The 20,952-nt window shown below is 43.2% G+C and overlaps 1 protein-coding gene across 3 annotated transcripts in view; it reads right to left on the bottom strand.

The window, feature by feature from the left end:
• RGL1 (ral guanine nucleotide dissociation stimulator like 1) overlaps positions 1-20,952 on the bottom strand; it is a 151,843-nt gene that overhangs the window by 58,603 nt on the left and 72,288 nt on the right. For all 3 annotated transcript variants that reach the window (XM_038757773.1, XM_038757775.1, XM_038757774.1), the window contains one exon: positions 12,883-13,091. In XM_038757773.1, coding sequence (XP_038613701.1) covers positions 12,883-13,091 — 209 coding nt within the window. The remainder of the gene's footprint in view (positions 1-12,882; positions 13,092-20,952) is intronic.

Raw genomic sequence — 20,952 nt, 5'->3', positions numbered from 1 at the left:
GAGGGCATTCCAGGCCCGGGGGATGACGTGGGCCGGGGGTTGATGGCGGGACAGGCGAGAGCGAGGTACGGTGAGGAGATCAGCGGTGGAGGAGCGGAGGGTGAGGACTGGGCTGTAGAAGGAGAGAAGGGAGGTGAGGTAGGAGGGGGCGAGGTGATGGACAACCTTGAAGCCCAGGGTGAGGAGTTTCTGCCTGATGCGCAGCTTGATTGGTAGCCACTGGAGATTTTTGAGGAGGGGAGTGATATGCCCAGAGTGTTTCTGGACAAAGATAATCCGGGCAGCAGCATGAAGTATGAATGGGAGTCGGCATCCTTAGAAACCGCGTCATAGGTTTCAATCTAAAATAAGTGCCTTTGGGCACATATTAGTGATTGTGAGGTGCTAAAAACAGAAGATTTGCAAATGCCTTCTGCAGAATCATTTAGTTTGACCACAAGCAATAATTTCCTTTAGCTTAAAAACTGCCAGAAAATTTGGAACTGATTTTAGATTATGAAATAGCAGAATACAATTGCATATGAGAAACAGTGTGGCCTAGTGGAAAGAACACCTCCCGTGGGCCTGGGAGTCCGAAGAACCTGGGTTCTACTCCAGGACCCACCATTTGTTTGTTTTTGTTTTACTGTACTTGTTAAGTGCTTACTGTATATCAAACACTGATCAAGCACTGGGGTGGATACAAGTTGATTAGGTCTGACACAGACCCTGTCTCACATGGAGCTCACAGTCTTAAGCAGGACATACTTGCCTGCTGTGTGACCTTGGGCAAGTCACTTCACTTCTTTGTACCTCAGTTACCCCATCTGTAAAAGATTAATACTGTGAGCCCACGTGGGACATGGACTATGTCCAACCTGTCTTGTATCTACTCCAGTGCTTAGTACAGTGCCTGGCACATAGTAAGCACTTAATAAATACCATAAAAAAAGAAGCAGGTGATTTAGTATTTCACATAAAATAAATGAAATATAAAATACCTGTACAAAAATGACTGTTAGTGAAGAAATGAAATGTAGATAAATTGTAAAGAAATTATGATAATTTATTGAAGACATTGCTGCACTTTAAAGACACCAATTCCCTCTCTTCCGCTGATGTGTGAACATCTCTAACCTGCCCAGCATGATCTGGGGAGAGAGTCTACATATCTGCCAGAAGACTAGCGTCAGGAGCAGGAAAATCACAGAAAATGAGTTTATCAGGGCATGGGAAGCGGTAGCGTGGGAGAGTCCTGAAGGGAAAATACACTGAAAGAGTAACCATCGTCTTCCTCCCCACCACGGAAGGTCTCTGCTCCTGACATGCTCCCGTGGGAAGCTGGTAGCGTGGGAGAGTACTAAAGGGAAAGTACGCTGGAAGAGTAACTAATGTCTCCCTCCCCACCATCGAGGGTCTCTGCTCCCAAACTCCTCCATTCCTGCTGAGACTTAGAGCCTATTTACTGTATTTCTTTTATGTTGTGTTTTAATGTTTCATCACTCCTGACATGCCAGTCTCCAATCCTTCCTCCCCTTCTCCCCAAGACCATGTCCAATTCCTACCCATGAATTCTCTTCCAGCACTTAGTACACTGCTCTGCAAATGGTAAGTGCTTAATACCACTACTACTACCACTACAACAATGGAAACAGAACTGGCTCGGGCCAGAGAATAGGCTATGAATTTGGACTGTCTAGGCCTGGAAGAATCTGGATGAATCTCATTTACTTTGTCTCCCATTTCCCCCAGCAAAATGGGGAGAAATACACTAGTAAGTTGATGCACTTGAGTGGACTGCACGCTCATCTAGGAAAAGTTTGTAACTGGAGATGCACCCCACCAGTCAATACAGATATGGCAGGATGCTGGAGTTACAAAACAGGACATAATATGAAATCATCACCATTATCATTTTCAATCTATCGTGCACCAGGGGATCACATGGGTTTTGACCCTAGCTCTGCCAAACCGGTACCACTACAAATCTCACTATACACATGGAAAAGAGTTTGGAGGATTTTTTTTTTTTTTAACAACTATGATTAGGAATACCTAGGTCTCCTTCTGAGGCAGCCCGTCCTTTCCTTTTGGAGGGTCTGCAAACCTAACTTGAGTTCTTGGAGAATAGCAGTGGTGTAGTCTTCTTGTTTGTGATCCTGGTTTTACCATTTGACATGAAGTGTGGCCTACAGATAATACTGAAGGAAAATGTTCTAGGCACTGGATGTAGTCTCTGTGGTAAGTCTAAATCTTACATTCACAAAGAAGTTTGTACCAACAGCTTAGCGAAAAGCTTGATGCCAAACTAGTTCCATGCTCTATTCACCTCCCAAAATATAGCAACATAATAGTAATAATAATAGTAATGGTACTTAAGTGCTAACTGTGAGTCAAGCACTGTTCTAAGCGCTGGGGTGGATTTAAGAAAATCAGGTTAGACACAATCCCTACTTAGACTGTGAGCCCCATATGGGAAAGGGATTGTGTCCTTAATCTACAACTACCATGTATAAACTTGCTGTTGCTCCCCTAAAATTCTCCTGAACCTGACACGCATTAGCATTCACATCTGATGGGTCAAATTAAATAATAAATAATAATGATGGCATTTGTTAAGGCTTCCTATGTGCTAGGCACTGTGTTATACGCAAGGATAGATACAAAATCTCTCACTCTGACCAGCTAACTCCCAACCCCATGCTCTTTCCACTAAGCCAAACTGCTTCCCTAATAATGATAGTATTTGTTAAGCACTTACTATGTGCCAAGCACTGTTCTAAGTGCTAGGGGAGATGCAAGGTAATCAGGTTATCCCACATGGGGCTCACAGTCTTAATCTCCATTTTACAGATGAGGTAACTGAGGCCCAGAGAAGTTAAGTGACTTGCCCAAAGTCACACAGCTGATAAGTGGCAGAGCTGGGATTAGAACCCACGACCTCTGACTCCCAAGCCTATGTTCTTTCCACTAAGCCACTCTGCTTCTCCTAAATTGTGAACTGAAGCTGCACTGAACTTTTGGAAAAACCTGGTTAAAGGACATTCTTCAATAGGGGGTCCAGGAGGACTCTGGCTAAGATCTTGCCCACAATGAAGAGCGCCGAAAGAGAGTTTTCATCTACAGTTCTCTTCCCCTTTCCACCTGATAATGGTGGCATCTTTGAAATCTTTTGTCATTTCCTTGGCCACTTCATTTGTTGAGGAAGAGCCTGTGAAGGCACCTGCGCAGTGCACCTCATCCCTGCTTGTAGATCCCGGCAGACATACCATCGGACCTTTGTCGTTCTCAGTGGCCCTACCGATGGCCATGACTTCCTGCCAAGATCATGTCTGCCCAAGGCCTAATCTAAGATGACCTAAAGATAAGGGCAGCCAGTGTTGATTTTGTTACATGTACAGTCAACTAGGCTGATTAACATCAAAAGAAAAAGTCTCTACGCCAGTATTAAACACATTCTGGATCAATCACTCCAAGGGCCTGATGTAGTATCATGTACCTCATGTACGAGAAGCAGCATGGCTCAGTGGAAAGAGCCCGGGCTTGTGAGTCAGAGGTCATGGGTTCAAATCCCAGCTCCACCACTTGTCAGCTGTGTGACTTTGGGCAAGTCACTTCACTTCTCTGGGCCTCAGTTACCTCATCTGTAAAATGGGGATGAAGACTGTGAGCCTCCCATGGGACAACCTGATCACCTTGTAACCTCTCTAGTGCTTAGAACTGTGCTTTGCACATAGTAAGCACTTAATAAATGTTATTATTATTATTATTATTACCTTGTGGGTACTCAACAATACTTATCAATGATCTCTGTGAAGTACCACATTTTATTGTATGGTTTATGAAAATATTCAGAAATAAAACTACTCAGAAGGGAAATCTAGGGCAGAATGGCTCCTTGTCTCCTACAGCACTGCCAAGTTCCTCCATGTACTGTGCTTCCAGAGAATGCAAAAGAAGATTAGTTGGCATAGGAGCTGCGTGGGAGTCCAGAATAGCATGAGAATATGCTGATAAACAGTCGGAGAAAGTCTTTAGGCCTCAAGCCTACAGCGGCTCTTTAAACCTCTTTTTACGCTTTCACATGCTCTCCTTTATATTCTTGCTGAAGAAATGCCCAAGACAAATGAGAAACAGGGATGATTTGAAGGTAAAAAATCAGCTACTGTACACCACTTAAGACAAAAAGCTCCAAATTACTTATTCTTCTTGCTGATTTCACCTTTGATCATCAAGTCTAGTTTTTTGAACTCATTTACTTTTCCATGTATCTTACACTCTTCAGTCATTGGAAAAGACAACTCTCATCAATTTTTCTTTCAGTTTATTGATAATTTTATTTTCTAGTTCTTAAGCACTAAGCTCAGAGCTTTAGAACTCTCTTGAAGAATGTTAAGATCTAACCAAGAGGGATTTTTTTTTTTTTTTTTTGGAGGAAGGGTTTGCCAAAATTAAGAGGGTATATGTTTCAGGGAAACTTTTCTTATCTCTTAAGTCTTGTAAATGGCATCATAAAGAACAAAGTTAAAATAGCTGCCACTTGAGCCCAACATAAAAATAATAATAATTGTAATAATTATGGTATTTGTTAAGCGCTTACTCTGTGCTAGGCACCGTACTAAGCACTAGGGTGGATACAAGCAAATTGGGTTGGACCTGGTCCCTGTCTCGCTTAGGGCTCACAGTCCTAATCCCCATTTTACAGATGAGGTAACTGAGACCCAGAGAAGTGAAGTGACTTGCCCAAGACCACACATCCGACAAGTGACGGAGCCGGCACTGGAACCCGTGACCTCCTAACTCCCAGGCTCTATCCACTATGCCATGCTGCTTCCCAAAAATAAATTATGGTACTTGTTAAGCACTTACTAGGTGTCAAGCACTGTTCTAAGCACTGGGATAGATACAAGCTAATCAGTTTGGACACAGTCCCATCCCACATGGGGCTCACACTCTTAATCCCCATTTTTCGGATGAGGTGACCGAGGCCCAGAAGTGAAGTGACTTGCCCCAGGTCACACAGCAGACATGTGGCAGGGCTGGGATTAGAACCCAAGTCCTTCTGACTCCTAGGCTCATGCTCTAGCCACTAAACCACGCTGCTTCTCATCTTGTCAGGATCCCATCAAGGCAGAAGCACAGGATAGCACTCCCACCCTATAAAAAGTAAGACACTGGACTGATGAAATGCTTCCACAGAAGATTTCCAGTGTTATCTGGTGAGAGGCCGGTCCACCATGGAGAAAGAAATTAATATTTGCTAACAGAGAAGACAAAAAATCAGCAGAAAAGGGAATTTTATTTCTATTGCAATAATGGTAATACCAAACTTTTAAATACCCACTTGGACCCTTTTGGTCACTGCTCAGTAATGGACCTGATAGAAAGAAAGAGAGTTTACATATGAAATATGTTTTTTTTGCTGAACTTTGTCTTCTACTGTTGCCAAATTTTTCTTAGTTGGGTATGTCTGTATTATAGTCACATGACTACTGTTTGAGCTGAGGATATGGTGAATGAAAAAATCCTGCATTCCTGAAGGATTCACATAAGAGAATGGGTCTGCGTGAACTGGATTTTGGGTGTCCTCTGCCTGAGTACCAGGGCCCATCTTACCGAATCATACTATCCACTCTTTTCACAATGGACTCAGAGATGGGAGGATTAGGAATTATCATGGGTCTCCTTGTTTCCAATCATTTCCAAGATAAAAGGGATAATTTCCTTCTAAACTGCGGAGGCTATGGAAGGCAACAGAACTTTCTTTCTCTTTCCATTCTTAAAGTGCTCATTTAAATGCTAGAAACACTTCAACAAGCATGCACATCATTTCACTCTTCTCCCTACCCCCATCCTATGTCCCCAGTTCATGGACTTTTCCAGTCAACCAACAGTTTCATTTTCCTAACAGCCAATTCAACTTTCGCTTTCCGCCCCTGCAAACCCCATCAGCCAACTTGAGCCCTGTTTAAGGGTCTCCAAAGCTTAAACTTCAAATAAGACTATTCAAATTCAACTGTCATATTTGAAAACTTAAGAAAAACATCTAGTCCTTCAAAGATTTTATCATTCATTCAATCGTATTTATTGAGCACTTAAGTGCACAGCACTGTATTAAGCGCTTGGGAAAGTACAATACAACAATAAACAGACACATTCGCTGCCCACAACAAGCTTACAGTCTAGATTTCTCATACTGTCAGATATGGAAGTTAGCAAAGAAAGTCAATCAGTTCTCTCCCTTCTACCTAACCTCGCTGATTTCCTACTATTATTAAGGCCGCACACTTCGCTCTTCTAACTCCCAGACTACTCGTTATACCTCGATCTCATTTTTTTTTATTGCTGAACCTTACCCACGTCATCCCTCTGGCCTAGAACTCCCTTCCCCTTCAAATTTGACAGACCACCACTTTCCTTAATTTCAAAGCCCTATTAAAATTTTATATCCTCCAAAAGGCCTTCCCTAACTAAGTCCTCATTTCACCTATTCACCCTCCCTTCTGCATCAGTTTTGCATTTGGGTCTGTGATAGTCCCTCCACCCCAACCCCACAGAATATATGTACATACCCATAATTTATTTATTTACATTTGTATGTCTCTCCCGGTAGACTGTAAGCTCCGTGTGGGTGGGGAATGCGTCTACCAATTCTGCTATATTGTACTCTCCCAAGTGAAAAATAATATTGTGGTATTTGTTAAACTGTTACTATGTGCCAAACACTGTTCTAAACAGTGGGGTAGATATAAAGTTATAAGTTTGGACACTGTCCTTGTCCACATGGGGCTCACAATTTTGATCTCCATTTTACAGACTAGGTAACTGAGGCACAGAGAAGTTAAGTGAGTTCCCAAAGTCACACAACAGACATGTGGCAGAGCCTGGATTAGAACCCACATCCTCTGACTCCCAGGACTGTACTCTTTCCACAAGCCACTGTGCTTAGTACAGTGCTCTACACAGTCAGCACTTAACAAATATAATTGATTTTAACTTGCACTGTGGAAGTTATTTGGCAATAACTTTATCATCTTCAATCCATCATAAAATATTTACACGCTTTGATTACTGATTTTTTAAAGGTGCAAACAAGTGGCTGATAGCTCACTCAGCACATTTCAGAACCCAAGAGCTTCATCCTCATTTCCAAAAAGCCAAGAGGAAGAATCTAGAGATTTTACTGTTTACACTCTCTCAAAGCTACCAGGAAAAAAATAAATCACACTTTGATTCAAGAGAATGTTTCATTCCCCACTGACTGGACAATGCAAGTGGGAACTTATCTAGAACGATTGACAGGATGTCAGGAAACTGCTTCTCTGGCTGTAAAATACCCTAACTCTCCCAAAGGAAAAGGAAGTGTTATTTTTAGTACCTCTGACATGAGGAGTCATTGCCTGTGGCAACAAAAAACAAATTCTTGATTCCCATCAAGCTTTGTAGTCCCTTAGCTTGCTGTAGGCTGCCCCTCTCTCCCCCCACTTGAGAGAGACACACATGCTAGATGACACTAGCTTCTAGAAACTGGCTTCTCACATAGCACAAATCCATTTCTACCTGGCTACTACTTTTGAAATTACTGATCAGGTAAAGCTCGCTTCTACTGGCTGCTCCAGTGGAATCCTCAGGTTCATCACCTGCAACTGTGGGGAGTGATGCATTTCTCTCAGAGATGGCCTAGGGTAGCAGAAGAGGATGGTGGAGGTGGTGGGGCTTGAGAACACCAGGAAGCCCTGGTCCTCCCCCTAGTAATAGGTTTCACCGGGTCACCCAGCTGTGACTTTGTTTTACTGTTCTTTCCATTTATGGGTCCACAAGGCCGGAAGCCAGCGTTCTGCTCAATATCCAAGAAAGAGCATGTGTTTAGTAAATGCTCAACAGTAACTACAAACCAGGAGACTACTTCCTCTTTCACAACCCAAACGAAAGGTGTTAAGCTTATAGCCCCAGAGAATGGAGTTCCCTGCTCATGATGTTTTCAATAGCCAGTGGCAGGAGGCAGCTGCTGACATAAACTGAAGATGCCAAGTTCATGAGGTCAATTGTTCCTATCCCTTAAGCTCTGAAAGGGGGAGGAATAAATTTATTCCACGCATGGCTGGGCCTTGCACACCCTCCTTCCCACTTCTGCATCCCCCAAATCCATGTGGTCTTCTTTCTCTTTTAGCTCACTACTGCCCAGCCAGGTGACAGCATGCTCAGAGGAGGTAGAGAGGGTTCCTGGTGGTGGGGGTGTCATATTCCTCCATTTTTTTATGGTTTTTGTTAAGCACTTACCATGTACCGAGCACTGTACTAAGCACTGGGGAAGATATAAGCTGGTCAAGTTGAACACAGTCCATGTCCCACATGGGACTCACAGTCAATCTCCATTTTACAGAGAAATGATGTGACTTGCACAAGGTCACACAGCAGACAGGGGGTGGAGCCGGGATTAGAACCCAAGTCCTTCTGACTCCTAGGCTCGTTCTCTTTCCATTAGGCCACAGTGCTTCTTCATTACCTCAGAAAGGCTGGCTTTATACCCGAGGCACTGCCTCGCCCCACACTGAGGGCCAATCCCCCTAAGCCAATGTTTGGATGATGAGGCTGTGCAGCAGTGTGCAGGAAAAATGCCAGGAAAGGGGGGGGGGGGGGGGGGGGGGCGGGGGGGGTCATGGGACTGGGTCTGACCTGATTACCTTGTATCCAACCCAGTGCTTAGTACAGTGTTTGGTGCACAATAAGCCCTGTACAAATACCACAATGTTTATTATTCTTATAATTAGGCAGTAGGAGTGCCTCTAGTCCTCCCCACCCAGTTCACCAGACAAAAGTCAGTTCATCAGCATGGGCAGGGGGAGTTTCACTTCCTTTGCCCTTCTAATGGCCCCCAATCCTTAGAAGACAATCTATTCTAAGAGGTAGTTCAGCCTCCTCCCCGCCCCGCCACCCCCCCAGACTTGGGGGCTCTGACTGTCCTTGACTCTCCCACCCATACTCTCGTGTACATTTCCAGGGCAGGTGATATAATAATAATAATGATGGTATTAGTTAAGCGCTTACTATGTGCAAAGCACTGTTCTAAGCGCTGGGGCGGTTACCAGGTGATCAGGTTGTCCCACGGGGGGCTCACAGTTTTAATCCCCATTTTACAGATGAGGTAACTGAGGCACAGAGAAGTCACGTGACTTGCCCAAAGTCACACAGCTGCCAGTTGGCGGAGCCGGGATTTGAACCCATGACCTCTGACTCCAAAGCCCGCACTCTTTCCACTGAGCCACACTGGGTCAAGGCCAGGGGCAGGAAGAAGGAAATTTTTAAAAATAAAATAAATTGAGAAATGGCAGCCTTAACAGCAACCATATTGACATTTTAATTTGAAAATTGCCCAGTAGTAGACTGTCAGGACATTTAAATATAAATAAAACCTGTAACCTTTCTGGGCATTTCCTTTGCCCCAAGAAAGACCTCTGTTCTATGATTCATTCAATAATCAAATCGATCAATGGCACTTATTGAGCACTTGTGGGCAGAGCACTGTACTAGAGTATTGAGCCACTAGAAGCTCTTTTGCAGAAAAGTTTTGTGAACGGGAGAAATGCAAGGACTTGCTTCAAGTGAAGGGAATGAAAAAACAGAACTAGAGCTCTGAGCAAGCACTTTGCACACTGTAAACGCTCAATAAATACAACTGAATGTACAACAGACCCAAACCCAAAATGTCCTTGTGTTATTTCTTAGTCAGTAAGGGTCCCTTCACCTCCAACCCCTGTGCAAAGAATAGAAAGCTAAGGCTCACCCTGACTTACCAAGACGTGATATAAAAGGTCACAGTAAATACACAGGGCTGGGCTAACAGGGAGTGTTCCACATTACTGCACATTAACCAGATAACCCAGATCAGTTTAGCAGATGGAAGAAATTGGAAAAAAAAAAATCAGGGTCACAGGAGTCAAACTCAACATCCATGTGTAAAGACGAACCCACACTGGGTCCTTTAAGAGAAATACCAGAGCTTTTTGACCAATCAGTTCATGTGTTTGCTTTAAGTTGGAAAATGAGAAATAGAGGAAAACTGTGGTGTCTGCGTTCTGTCCACTTAAGACTGAGGGGTTAGCATAGACTGTAATAATCAATCAATCAATGGCATTTATGGGAGTACTTACTGTGTGCAGAGCACTATACTACGCACTTGGGAGAGTACAATGAAACGGAGTTAGTAGACATGTTCTCTGGTCAGAACAAATAACTTCCTATTGCTCATTGTACCCAAGGAAAATAGTTTTTTCTAGTGGAAAAGATGATTACTTGGGGAAAGACAAGCAACATTTTCTGTCCAAAATAACAGCATGAGAAATGATCGCTTTCAAGATAAGGCACGTTTGCACAACCTTAATTATAAAGCTGAAATGAAGCGCATTAAAAAACTCTCAACCACCTATTTTACTATCCCAATGTTTCTCAGAATCCATGAAGGATTACGGGGTCCAATTTCATCAACCAATTAAACTCTGCCCACGGGACAGAGGGTGTGGGTGGGAAGCGGTGCTGGGAAGATACCAGCATGTTCTGATCTGCAGACTAATGCAGGCTGCTTTTGGCAGGATGTTTGCTCCTGAAGCAAAAATCTATGGAAGGAGTTAAATCCAAATGACAAATAAATGCATGTATGAACACAGATATACCAAACCTACAAAGAAGCTACAGAGTTGTCTTGCCAGAGCCTGGGATGGAATTCTGTATTTTCCTTGCACAGTTTCATTACATCACTTGCAAGCTTTTAGAATGGAGCGCTCTGACCTAATTTGGTGGGAGATTTCATTAAGTCCTAGGAGAAACAGCGTGGCTCAGTGGAAAGAATGCAGGCTTGGGAGTCAGAGGTCATGGGTTCTAATTCTGGATCCACCACTTGTCTGTGTGACCTTGGGCAAGTCACTTAACTTCTCTGTGCCTCAATTACCTCATCTGTAAAATGGGGATTAAGACTGTGAGTCCCACGTGGGACAACCTGATTACCTGGCATCTACCCCAGTGCTTAGAACAGTGCTTGGCACATAGTAAGCGCTTAACAAATACCATCATTATTATTATTATTCCCCACATTTTAAAACTCAAACCCCTGAAGAAGAAATCTTTTCCAGTTAAACTTTAAAATGCATTCTTCATTTTTACACACATTCAGTTTATGACTTTGAAAGTCACCTATCATTTAATACCATGAGATAACCACTTCTTCGACTTGGAAAAAATGATTAATAAATACGTAAGACGCATGGCTGAGTCAGATTAACCAAACGTGTTTGTGTATGTGTGTCTTACCAACTATGGACAGGGAAGAGGAACTCACATATACTAATCTACTAAAGTAAATTAGATGCACATTAGTGCCTCTAGACTTCAAAGTTCGTTGTGGGCATGGAATGTGCCTACCAACTCTGTTATACTGTGCTCTCCTAAGCATTTAGTACAGTGCTCTGCACACAGTAAGGACTCAATAAATACGACTGATTGCCTGATTGACTAAAGGCCATTACAGCCTATTGTCAATTAGAAAGAAAGACACCATCAGGTCAGAAATAAACTTGTATCTTTGTTACCTTACTTTCCCTTCCCTTTTTTCTGTCTTCTCCCAGTCTACTGTTCCTGTTTTATGATGTTTGGAATTAAAAAATGGAAAAATTAAACTGGATGAAAAGAACAACTCTAGAACTGTTTGCTTTGAGGGGAGGAACCTTTAGGCATGACTGATAATGGCTGATAGTTGTTCCGGCTTCCACCCCTTCTAGGTGCATCCTAAAGACATCCTCAGAAATGCTCTGCCCAAATCCCTCCATAAGTGTGTCCACGGTTCAATGTCCCATGGGGAAAACTTCCACTTTGGGAAAGTGCACTGAATTTAGAGGCTCACACTCACACAACTTCACTAGGGAGGCATTCCGAGACCTGCGAAGGCCTCTACAAATCCTGCTTCGTTGGGAAACAGTCATCCCTCCCTGCAAACTGGAATGCTAAGCAAATCTCTGCATTCTCCACATCAGATACAGAGAGAAGGGAATAATACAGGAAACAAAAGGTCAAAAACTAATCAACAGAAATAAATAGTGCACATCAGACAGGAGAGAAGCAATACTTGGTATGGCCGCTTTAACTGTTGGGCCAAAAAGTAACCCTTCCTAGAATGTGCACACATATTCATTTGTGGAGGCTCAGCAAGTATTCAACCTCCACATCTTCATTAAATAAAAGGCAGAGAGTTAACCTGTAACTCGTTCCTTCTATGAAGAGATCTGATTTCTGGTGGAGTTTCTCCCCACAAACTCTTAATGAAAATAACAAAAATCTGTCAAACTCAATCAGCAACAAATCTCAGTAAACTCAAGGTGACAGTTCATCAGACTGACGGGCCCCCATCCAAACAGAGCTGTTTTCTACCACAACAGAGTTAGAGAGAACTTCCAATGGTTAGAACACCATTTCTAATCAGCCAGCGATGAACCAGCCAGAGTTGGCAGTCACATTCACTGCCCACAAGGAGCTTACCATCTGAAACAACCCATTGTTTAATACCATCAACCTAATACTTTGGAGCCCTCCTTGGTTTAATTACCATTAAAAGTATCTGATTTGCAAGAATGAAGCTGGCTAATGAGTGTTAGGCCTAGACACATTCCATGAACTTTACCCATTAGGTTTGTCTTTGGCCTGCTCTTCATTAATGTTTTCTATTTTCTATCTTCTTTTCCTAGCGTTAAGGCTAGGTGTGTTTCTAGAACTCTTCATCACTTCAAAAACCTTTCTTGTCACTGAAGTCTACGTCACATCTTTTGAGTGCACATCACCACTACTTCAGGGCAGTGGCCTCTTGCTCAGCAAAGGACCCATCTTCGCATGCCAGCTCCAATATGCCAAGAACCTTACCTGTCCAGGAGCAGTTCCAACACCTCTTTAGGGGAGGCAAAGCCTCTGTATGTTGACAGGAAGATGCTGATGTAGGTAAAGTCATTGTCCCCAAACGCTGTCAACAGGTTCTCCACAAGCTTCTCTAAGGTGCCAGCTTTTATAGTTCTGATCTTACAGGTTTCATACTGACTGATGGTATGTCCCGGAGGCAACTGATCTCCTTCAACCTATGAAATGAATGTACGAAGAAGGACAAAATGAATAATTGCCAGAGTCAAGATGAAAATTACTGAAAACCACCAGAAATTACGTTAATCATACCAAATTATTGTCTTCCAAGGTGCTCCGCAAACTTCCTATTAGTCAGAGTTTCATCCAAGGAACCTCCACCTCCCTTTCTCTTTCCCTTTCCAGAGGTAGCACTATTATTCTGGAATCATCCAATCCCCTCCCCTTGCTTCTCTTCCCTTCTCAGAATCGCATGCTGCTACATATTACTTGCAAAGATTTCTAAGAGCCTGGTTAGCGCCAAGTTCAAATTCATGTCCGCCATGGAAAGAAAATGTCTAGAGTTTCTAGAGAGAAATATTTTCGCTCGATCAATCAATGGCATTTATTGAGCGCTTACTGTGTGCAGAGCACTTAGGAGAGTACAGTAGAATTGGGAGACACATTCTTTGCCCAAAGGGAGCTTACAGTTCAGATGCGGAGAGAGATTAATTAAAATAAAATTACAGATACATCCATAGGTGCCATGTCGTTGTGAGTGAGGTGAATATCAAGGGCTAAGGGCACAGATCCAGGTGCACAGGCTACACAGAAGGGAGAGAGAATAGGTGAAATGAGGGCTTAGTCAAGGAAGGAAATGTGAATTTAATTCAGTTTTGAGGGCAGAAAGTAGATGGCCTGCCCCATCCATCTGAACTGGAACAGGGCCGAGGTGTAGCCAAGATGATGGCTCCATTCCTGCCCGCTGCTGCCCAACTGCAGCCCCACCCAGCCTAAGGACTGATGGAGTCCCGTCATCCTGGCTGGACGGCAGGACAAACTGAAGCAGCTCTGGCTCTCCATGTCCCCTCCCCCAGCCCACGGGAATGATCAATCCCTTTCCTTGCCTTCTCTGACTGACCTGCTTTGGTGCCCAATGCTGCTTGCCGATGGTACCAAAAGCCACAAGCCCTAATGCTGGGCACCATGTACACTGATAGCAGCAGCTGAACAGGAAGGTGGTAGGGCTGAGTGCCAGATTTGAGCATGTGGTGTGGCCTTGTAGAAAGAGCAGGCGACTGGGAGTCAGGAGACCCAGGTTCAAACCCCAGCTTTGCCACAGGCCTACTGTAGGTCTTTGAGCAAGACACTTAATCTGTTTTGGCCTCAGAGACCTCATCTGTAAAATGGGGATAAGACAGATTGTGAGTCCCTTGTAAGACAGGGACTGTGTCCACGTGCATGACCTTTTATTTATCTCAGGACGTAGCACAGAGTAAGCACTAACAGCAGGTGGAGATGGGCTGCAATGCTAAGCAGAAAACTGCCAGAGCTGGATGCTGCATGCACTAATCTCGGTCCTCACAGAGGCTGGAGAAGAGGAAGGAACACGGCTCCCAAAATGACTTCTCCAGCTGAATGTCTTAAAAAACAAACAAAAAACCCCCCTCTCTCTCATCACATTAGAAAACAATATTACCTTTAAATTTTTATTTCATAATTACAACTCCACAATGAAATCTATTGCATTATTTGTTCAAATCACATGATTGGCTCTTTTTGCACCAACTTTTCAGAGGTTTTGTTTGTCTCATCTGCCCTCCAAAATTGCCAACTTCTGACCTAAAGAAATGGTTCCTGTGGTCTCCACCTGGTAGCCAAAGCATAACACAAACAATAAGGGAATTTGGGGACGAAAAGACACATTTGGTTTTCCACCCAGGAAGGTGACATCACATCCTCGGCCCAATCTAAGTTGGTGGTATGCCAAAATTGGAACTTTACTGTTAGTGAAGAAGAAATGGGGACTGCTATCTTCACCCCAGAAACCCTCTCCTGACCCTCAGGCTTCTATAATCAAAGGGAAACAGGTCCTTTCTACCGACTGTAAACTCACTGTGGGCAGGGAATGAGTCTGCTAATTCTGTTGTATTGTGCTCTCCCAAGCACTTAGTACAGTGCTCTGCACATAGTAAGCATCCTAGTTGGCTTCAAGGCTCTCCATCACCTCGCCCCCTCCTACCTCACCTCCCTTCTCTCCTTCTCCAGCCCAGCCCGAACCCTCCGCTCCTCTGGCGCTAATCTCCTCACCATGCCTCGTTCTCGCCTGTCCCGCAGTCGCCATCGACCCCCGGCCCACGTCATCCCCCTGGCCTGAAATGCCCTCCCAACATCCGCCAAGCTAGCTCTCTTCCTCCCTTCAAGGCCCTACTGAGAGCTCACCTCCTCCAGGAGGCCTTCCCAGACTAAGCCCCCTCCTTCCTCTCCCCCTCGCCCCCCTCTCCATCCCGCCGTCTTACCTCCTTCCCTTCCCCACAGCACCTGTATATATGTTTGTACATATTTATTACTCTATTTATTTTACTTGTACATATCTATTCTATTTATTTTATTTTGTTAATATGTTTGGTTTTGTTCTCTGTCTCCCCCTTCTAGACTGTGAGCTCACTGTGGGGTAGGGACTGTCTCTATATGTTGCCAACTTGTACTTCCCAAGCGCTTAGTACAGTGCTCTGCACACAGTAAGCGCTCAATAAATACGATTGATTGATTGAGAAATGCTTAGCCCTGATAAACTGATTATGCAAACTAGCAGTTAGAAAGCAGGGGCTGAATCTGTAATTAGGAAAACTAGCCAAGTTAAAAGGTCATGCTGTGCTTTGAGTCCATTTGGCTAGTTAGAAGTTAAATGGCCGTGAGAAAATTAAGATTGAAAGACTGCTTTTAAATTCCTTCAAAGTGGGGGCCATTCCTCTTTGAAACAACTTGCCACCTCCCTGTCAAAATGCAGAGATTAAATAGCCCTGACCCCCAGGAGGGGAGCCTGTAACAGGGGTAAGCTGTTTGCTGAAATACTTTCAAAAAGGCATTCAGTTTATTAAATAGTGTGGTCTCGTGGTTACAGCAAATTACTGGAAATTTTTCATGGCTTATGGGTTTTTCCTGATGCTGCAATGACAGAAAGACGCTAGACTTAACCCCTAGGTGATTCTGTTTAGAAAACTTAAAATGGGCCCAATAAGCCCCAACCATTACAAAAATCTTAATTCATATCTTTTTAAAACACTGGGAATTCACATATCGAAAGCATCAATATGGAATATTATTAATTGGGCACACTACTTCACAGAGTGACAAACTGAAAAACGTTCAATAAAGCACCAGTGTTTTAAAATCTTAACTCATCCATGTCTTTAAAACTTCTAGAGGACTTGTATTTTGAAAATTGGCATTCTTTTTTTTAATATCCAAAACTACATGTCTCAGTTTTGTTCTCTCAAACTTTCATTTCCAAACTATTTTCTTATATATTTTCCACTTTGTCATTTCCAACTACCTAGTCAATACAGAGTGGAAAATTTAGTACTAAGCTGGCATAGCTGAATATAGGGGCATCAACTTTAAGAGTCAGCAAACACAAAATTTAAAAGAGTCAATTAGAATTGCTAACTTTTCCTGTAAAGACTTTTGAGTGCCCACCCCAAATCACTTTATTCTTGGATGTTGCCTGGTTGATTTACTTAAACAACTGCATTCTGTTTCCAAACCTTATCCTCCTTCCTTGGGTTTAACAACTATTTAAAGAGATGAATTTTACTCAGGGAATTGGTGTGTCCTAAAGTCTCAAAAACATGAAAAAAAACTGCTTGTCAATAACCACGACAAAGTGGGTCCATTTCTTTGCCAGAAAGTGGACTTGGCAGAAGATGATGTTTCTCCCTGAAGAGTGGAACAATTTTACTCATTAAATCCAGCCACTTCCTTTCTATCTCCTCCTCTTTCCCGAAAATAAAAACTATCCCTTTGTAGGTCCAATTCCAACAACAGCCTTAGATAAAGGGCCTTAAAAATACAAAGGAAATTAGAATAATTGTCACAAAGACAAATAGCAGTATGATAAGAATCACTACAGTACCTCGAGCTTTTTTTTTTTTTTTTACACAAAAGACTGAAGAAGTGTGTAAGGGTGTCATAGCATTTGAAAGAGTTCTACTTGCTTCAGTTTGGCCTGGTCTGTTAACACTTTAATTTTCATGAGGGGGTAAAAGAACAGGCTCTGGGGGTTGAATATTTAGTACCTCCCAGCATTCACATTTTTTTTTTAAGAGCTGCAGGCTGATAAGCTTGTTGTTGAAAATGTTGTGTCTCGAAGCACAGTTAAGAGAAAATGTATTGGCCTACCCAGCCCACCCATCAACTCCCTCAGTTAACTTTAATTCTCATGCACAAGCATTTTCATTAAATATGAAAAAAAATGTGTTTAGTCAGTGAAATATAAAATCCCTCAAACCAGTTTTTAGGAGACTTTTAGGGACCGATTCTATTTCAACAACTCTGCCTTGAAGTTTAAGAGGAAGAAAAAAAAAATCCCTTAGCAGACAAGTGTTTAATAACAGACTTACAGAGTAAGACCTTGTGGGCTGCTCTTGCCCCGTGGGTTAGCATGCTAACAGGAAATGGCTCAATCTGGATTTAATCAGAGACCATCACTGTACTGACAGGATTATGATACTAAAGCCCAAAGGGTTTTCATTCTTGCTTTTTCAGATTATCTTTGCTTTTCTCCCTTCTTGCTTTTTCAGACTATGTTTGCTTTTCTCCCATTAAAACCCTGTTGCTCTTAAAAAGGCAGATAGGAAGTTCATGGGCTATGCTTCCAAGCACTGTCTGTGGATTCCTATATCCCAAAAGGAACATAACTGGTAGGGACTCGAGGGTGTTACAGTGGTGCTGAGCATTCCACTAATCCAATAATCAACTCCTTCACATGGGTTTTCAGGTCGTGAAGACTTCGTTGTGGCTCTTCCTTCATCGATGAGGGAGTCTACCATCATGGTCAGTTTGGGGGAAGGAGAAACATTTTTCCATTTCTCAAGGATTTGAAGACTTTATGCCCACTCACATTCCTTTCAGTGTTTTGATAGGGGGAAGTTGTGAAACCAAAAGGGACTTTTAAGGAGACCCACATAAACATTTTCTTAGTCCTTGAGGTGTCAGAGGGAATTTTTCAAAACAGAGAATCAACCCTATGAGGCCCACCAAGTCCAAGTCTCTTAACTTCCTCCCTCTGCCTGTCCCTGCTGTTTACAGGGCCCTAAGCAAGGTGCACTTTGGGAAAGGGGAAAAGGACTGTCCTTCCCCCTACCTTAATGTCTGTTTATTGTTGTATTGTATTCTCCCAAATGTTTAGGACAGTGCTCTGCACACAATAAACACTCAAATACAATTGAATGAATGAATAGTTAGGAGTTCTGCCAGGCTAGGGCTGTGCCATTCCTGTAGGAGGGAGTAGTATATGGGAGGGGAATGAGGGGAAGAGGAGGAGATGATAGAGAGAAGTGGGTAGAAAATCCTAAGGTTACTGTCAGGCTCTCCTGAGGCTCAGGCCTGGCAGTCAGAAGGACCTGGGTTTGAATCCTGGCTCCGTCACATGTCTGCTTTGTGACCTTGAGCTAGTCACAACTTCTCTTGGCCTCAGTTACATCATCTATAAAATGGGAATTAAGGCTGTGAGCCCCATGTGGGACAGGGACTGTATCCAACCTAACTTGTATCTACCCCAGTGCTTAGAACAGTGCTCAGCATATAAGTAAGCGCTTAACAAGTACCATAGTTACTTATTATTATTAAGAGACCAGAGATGGTAAAAAGCCAAAGAATGACTTGAAAGTGCCAGTGGTGGTACTGGTACTCCCAGGACCTCTCCCCCTCCCAACCACTTAGGCCCCATGGGGAACATGGACTGGTGTCCAATCTGATTAGCTTGTATCTCCCCAGTGCTTAGTGCAGTGCCAGGCACATTATAAGTGCTTAACAAATACCATTAAGAAAAAAATACAAAAAAACTCAGCAGGGTGACCAGTTGTCCTATTGCTTCTACTCCAGGCTATGCTGTCATGTTCAATAACTCCAGGCAGTGAGTGGGGGGAGTACATGAGCATCCTTGCCCCCAAAACATTTGGAGGCAAAACCTAAACCTCAGAAAACTTGCCAACTTTTTCACTGAGGCAGATTGGCAGTGACAGAGTGGTATGTGAGGCTTACTACTTTGGACAAGCCTACATTCAAACCCAGGACTTTAATAGACCTAAAAGAGAACCCAGATCTAGTTACCTAAGTGCCACCTGCGAATGTGTTTCTTGCCCCTTTCCCAATTTGTCTCAGGAAAAATAAGTGAAGGAGGAAAAGTTAAGGTCTCCAATTACAGAATCTCAGATACAATCTCCCAGGTTATCATGTCTGTGTGCTTCAGATCTCCCCAAGAGTGTTACATATCCCCTAAGATCCAAAAACAGTGTCTCCTGTGCAATGTGAAGGAAGGTAGGCTCATAATGAAGTCTGTATCCATATGTGTCTACCTCCCTTCAGCCATGAGCTCAGTTCATGGCTGTATGTTTTTGTCTATTCACAACCCTGGGTTGTATCCAGGGCTACAGATTAGCCTGTGCTCATAAGACACCTTGTCCAGAGCCAAAGAAAAGAGCAGATGAGAAAGTAAATCTGCATTGGCCACAGAGTGACCTGGGTCACCTTAAAGTAACCCAGACTCCCAAGAATACACATCACAATGCAGTTGTGAGTTGGAATTTACCCAGGTTTCTAGAACTAAAACCCCTTGGCCCCAGGGAAAGTGGCCCAGACTCCGTAATAACAAAGGGCCTGATGCTTTGTCACATTTAAATGTTCTGCTCTTGTCTCACACTGGGGGCCAGGCGTCTACCTGCTGAGTCCAAGGGCTTTCTCATCTGATAACAGCGCATTTCCTCTGATACTGTATGGGATTTTCCATAACCTGCAAGCCCCTGAACATAGAATTTTGGCACGTGGACCTTACAGAGTGTGAATCAGTTGCTTTTCTTCCGAGCTCTCTCATTTCCAATTTCCTAATTAAACCAGGATCCAAAGGACTTGTAGGTAAAAAATATTTTCCCTTGTATCACCTCATCCTCTCCCTGGCTCCTGACTTGTACAAATCTCAATTTCTCCCTCCACCATAAGGTCCTGAAGATCCCAGGGTTTCCACCTTGGAGTCCTTCTCAAGGTTCAAATACCTTTACATGCACTATGTGTAGTGCCCAAGGGCAGTCATATAATAATGGAGCTGATTTCCCACCCACCATACACACTGTCCACCATGAAATATGGCACATTTCTTCTATTATCAGAATTTTTAAAACTAAATTTAAGTACTCATTACCTACCAGGAAAGGGTGGAATCAATGGTGTAAATGTGAGAAAAACCTAACAGCTTGAAAAGAGAGGTTGAGGAGAAGGGGGTTCAAGCGTAATACCCTTTTTATTGTTTAGAATTACATCCTGCTGATGTGGAAAAAGGTGATCAATTAGCCTTCCTGGGATCTGGAGACTTACTGTGTTAAGAATGTAAGTGCCTTGTGGGCAGGAAATGTGTTTCTCATGTTTCTGTTAGACTTTAGTGCAGCATGTTGCACCCAGTGACTGTTCAATAAATACCATTACTACTATTTTAGATTTATCTTAATTCAGTGCCCTATGGTCAATGTCATAATTGCCATTATCACTAGGAGACATTATACACATCTGCTAGACTATAAACTCCTTCAGAGCCGGGATGAATGCATACTAATTCCATTGTACTCTCTTAAGTGCTCTCCCAACACCCTCTAGACCATAGCTCTTTGTGGGCAGGAAATGGGTCTATCATCTCTATTGTTCTGTACTCTTCCAAGTGCTAGTACAGTGCTCTGTGCACATTAAGCGCTCAAAAATGATTGACTGTATAGAGTAGGCACTCAAATACTACTGTTTAACTTTAGTATCTAAGGATCCTCTAAATCCACATCTCTCTTCCTATTGGGGACTTGTCTGGAACCCAACACGCTCATGGACTTCATGCTCTGC

Source organism: Tachyglossus aculeatus, chromosome 16 (genome assembly GCF_015852505.1).
Source record: "Tachyglossus aculeatus isolate mTacAcu1 chromosome 16, mTacAcu1.pri, whole genome shotgun sequence".
Lineage (NCBI taxonomy): Eukaryota > Metazoa > Chordata > Mammalia > Monotremata > Tachyglossidae > Tachyglossus > Tachyglossus aculeatus.
Note: the sequence above shows the minus strand (reverse complement) of the source record. Positions and strands in the feature narration are given on the sequence as shown.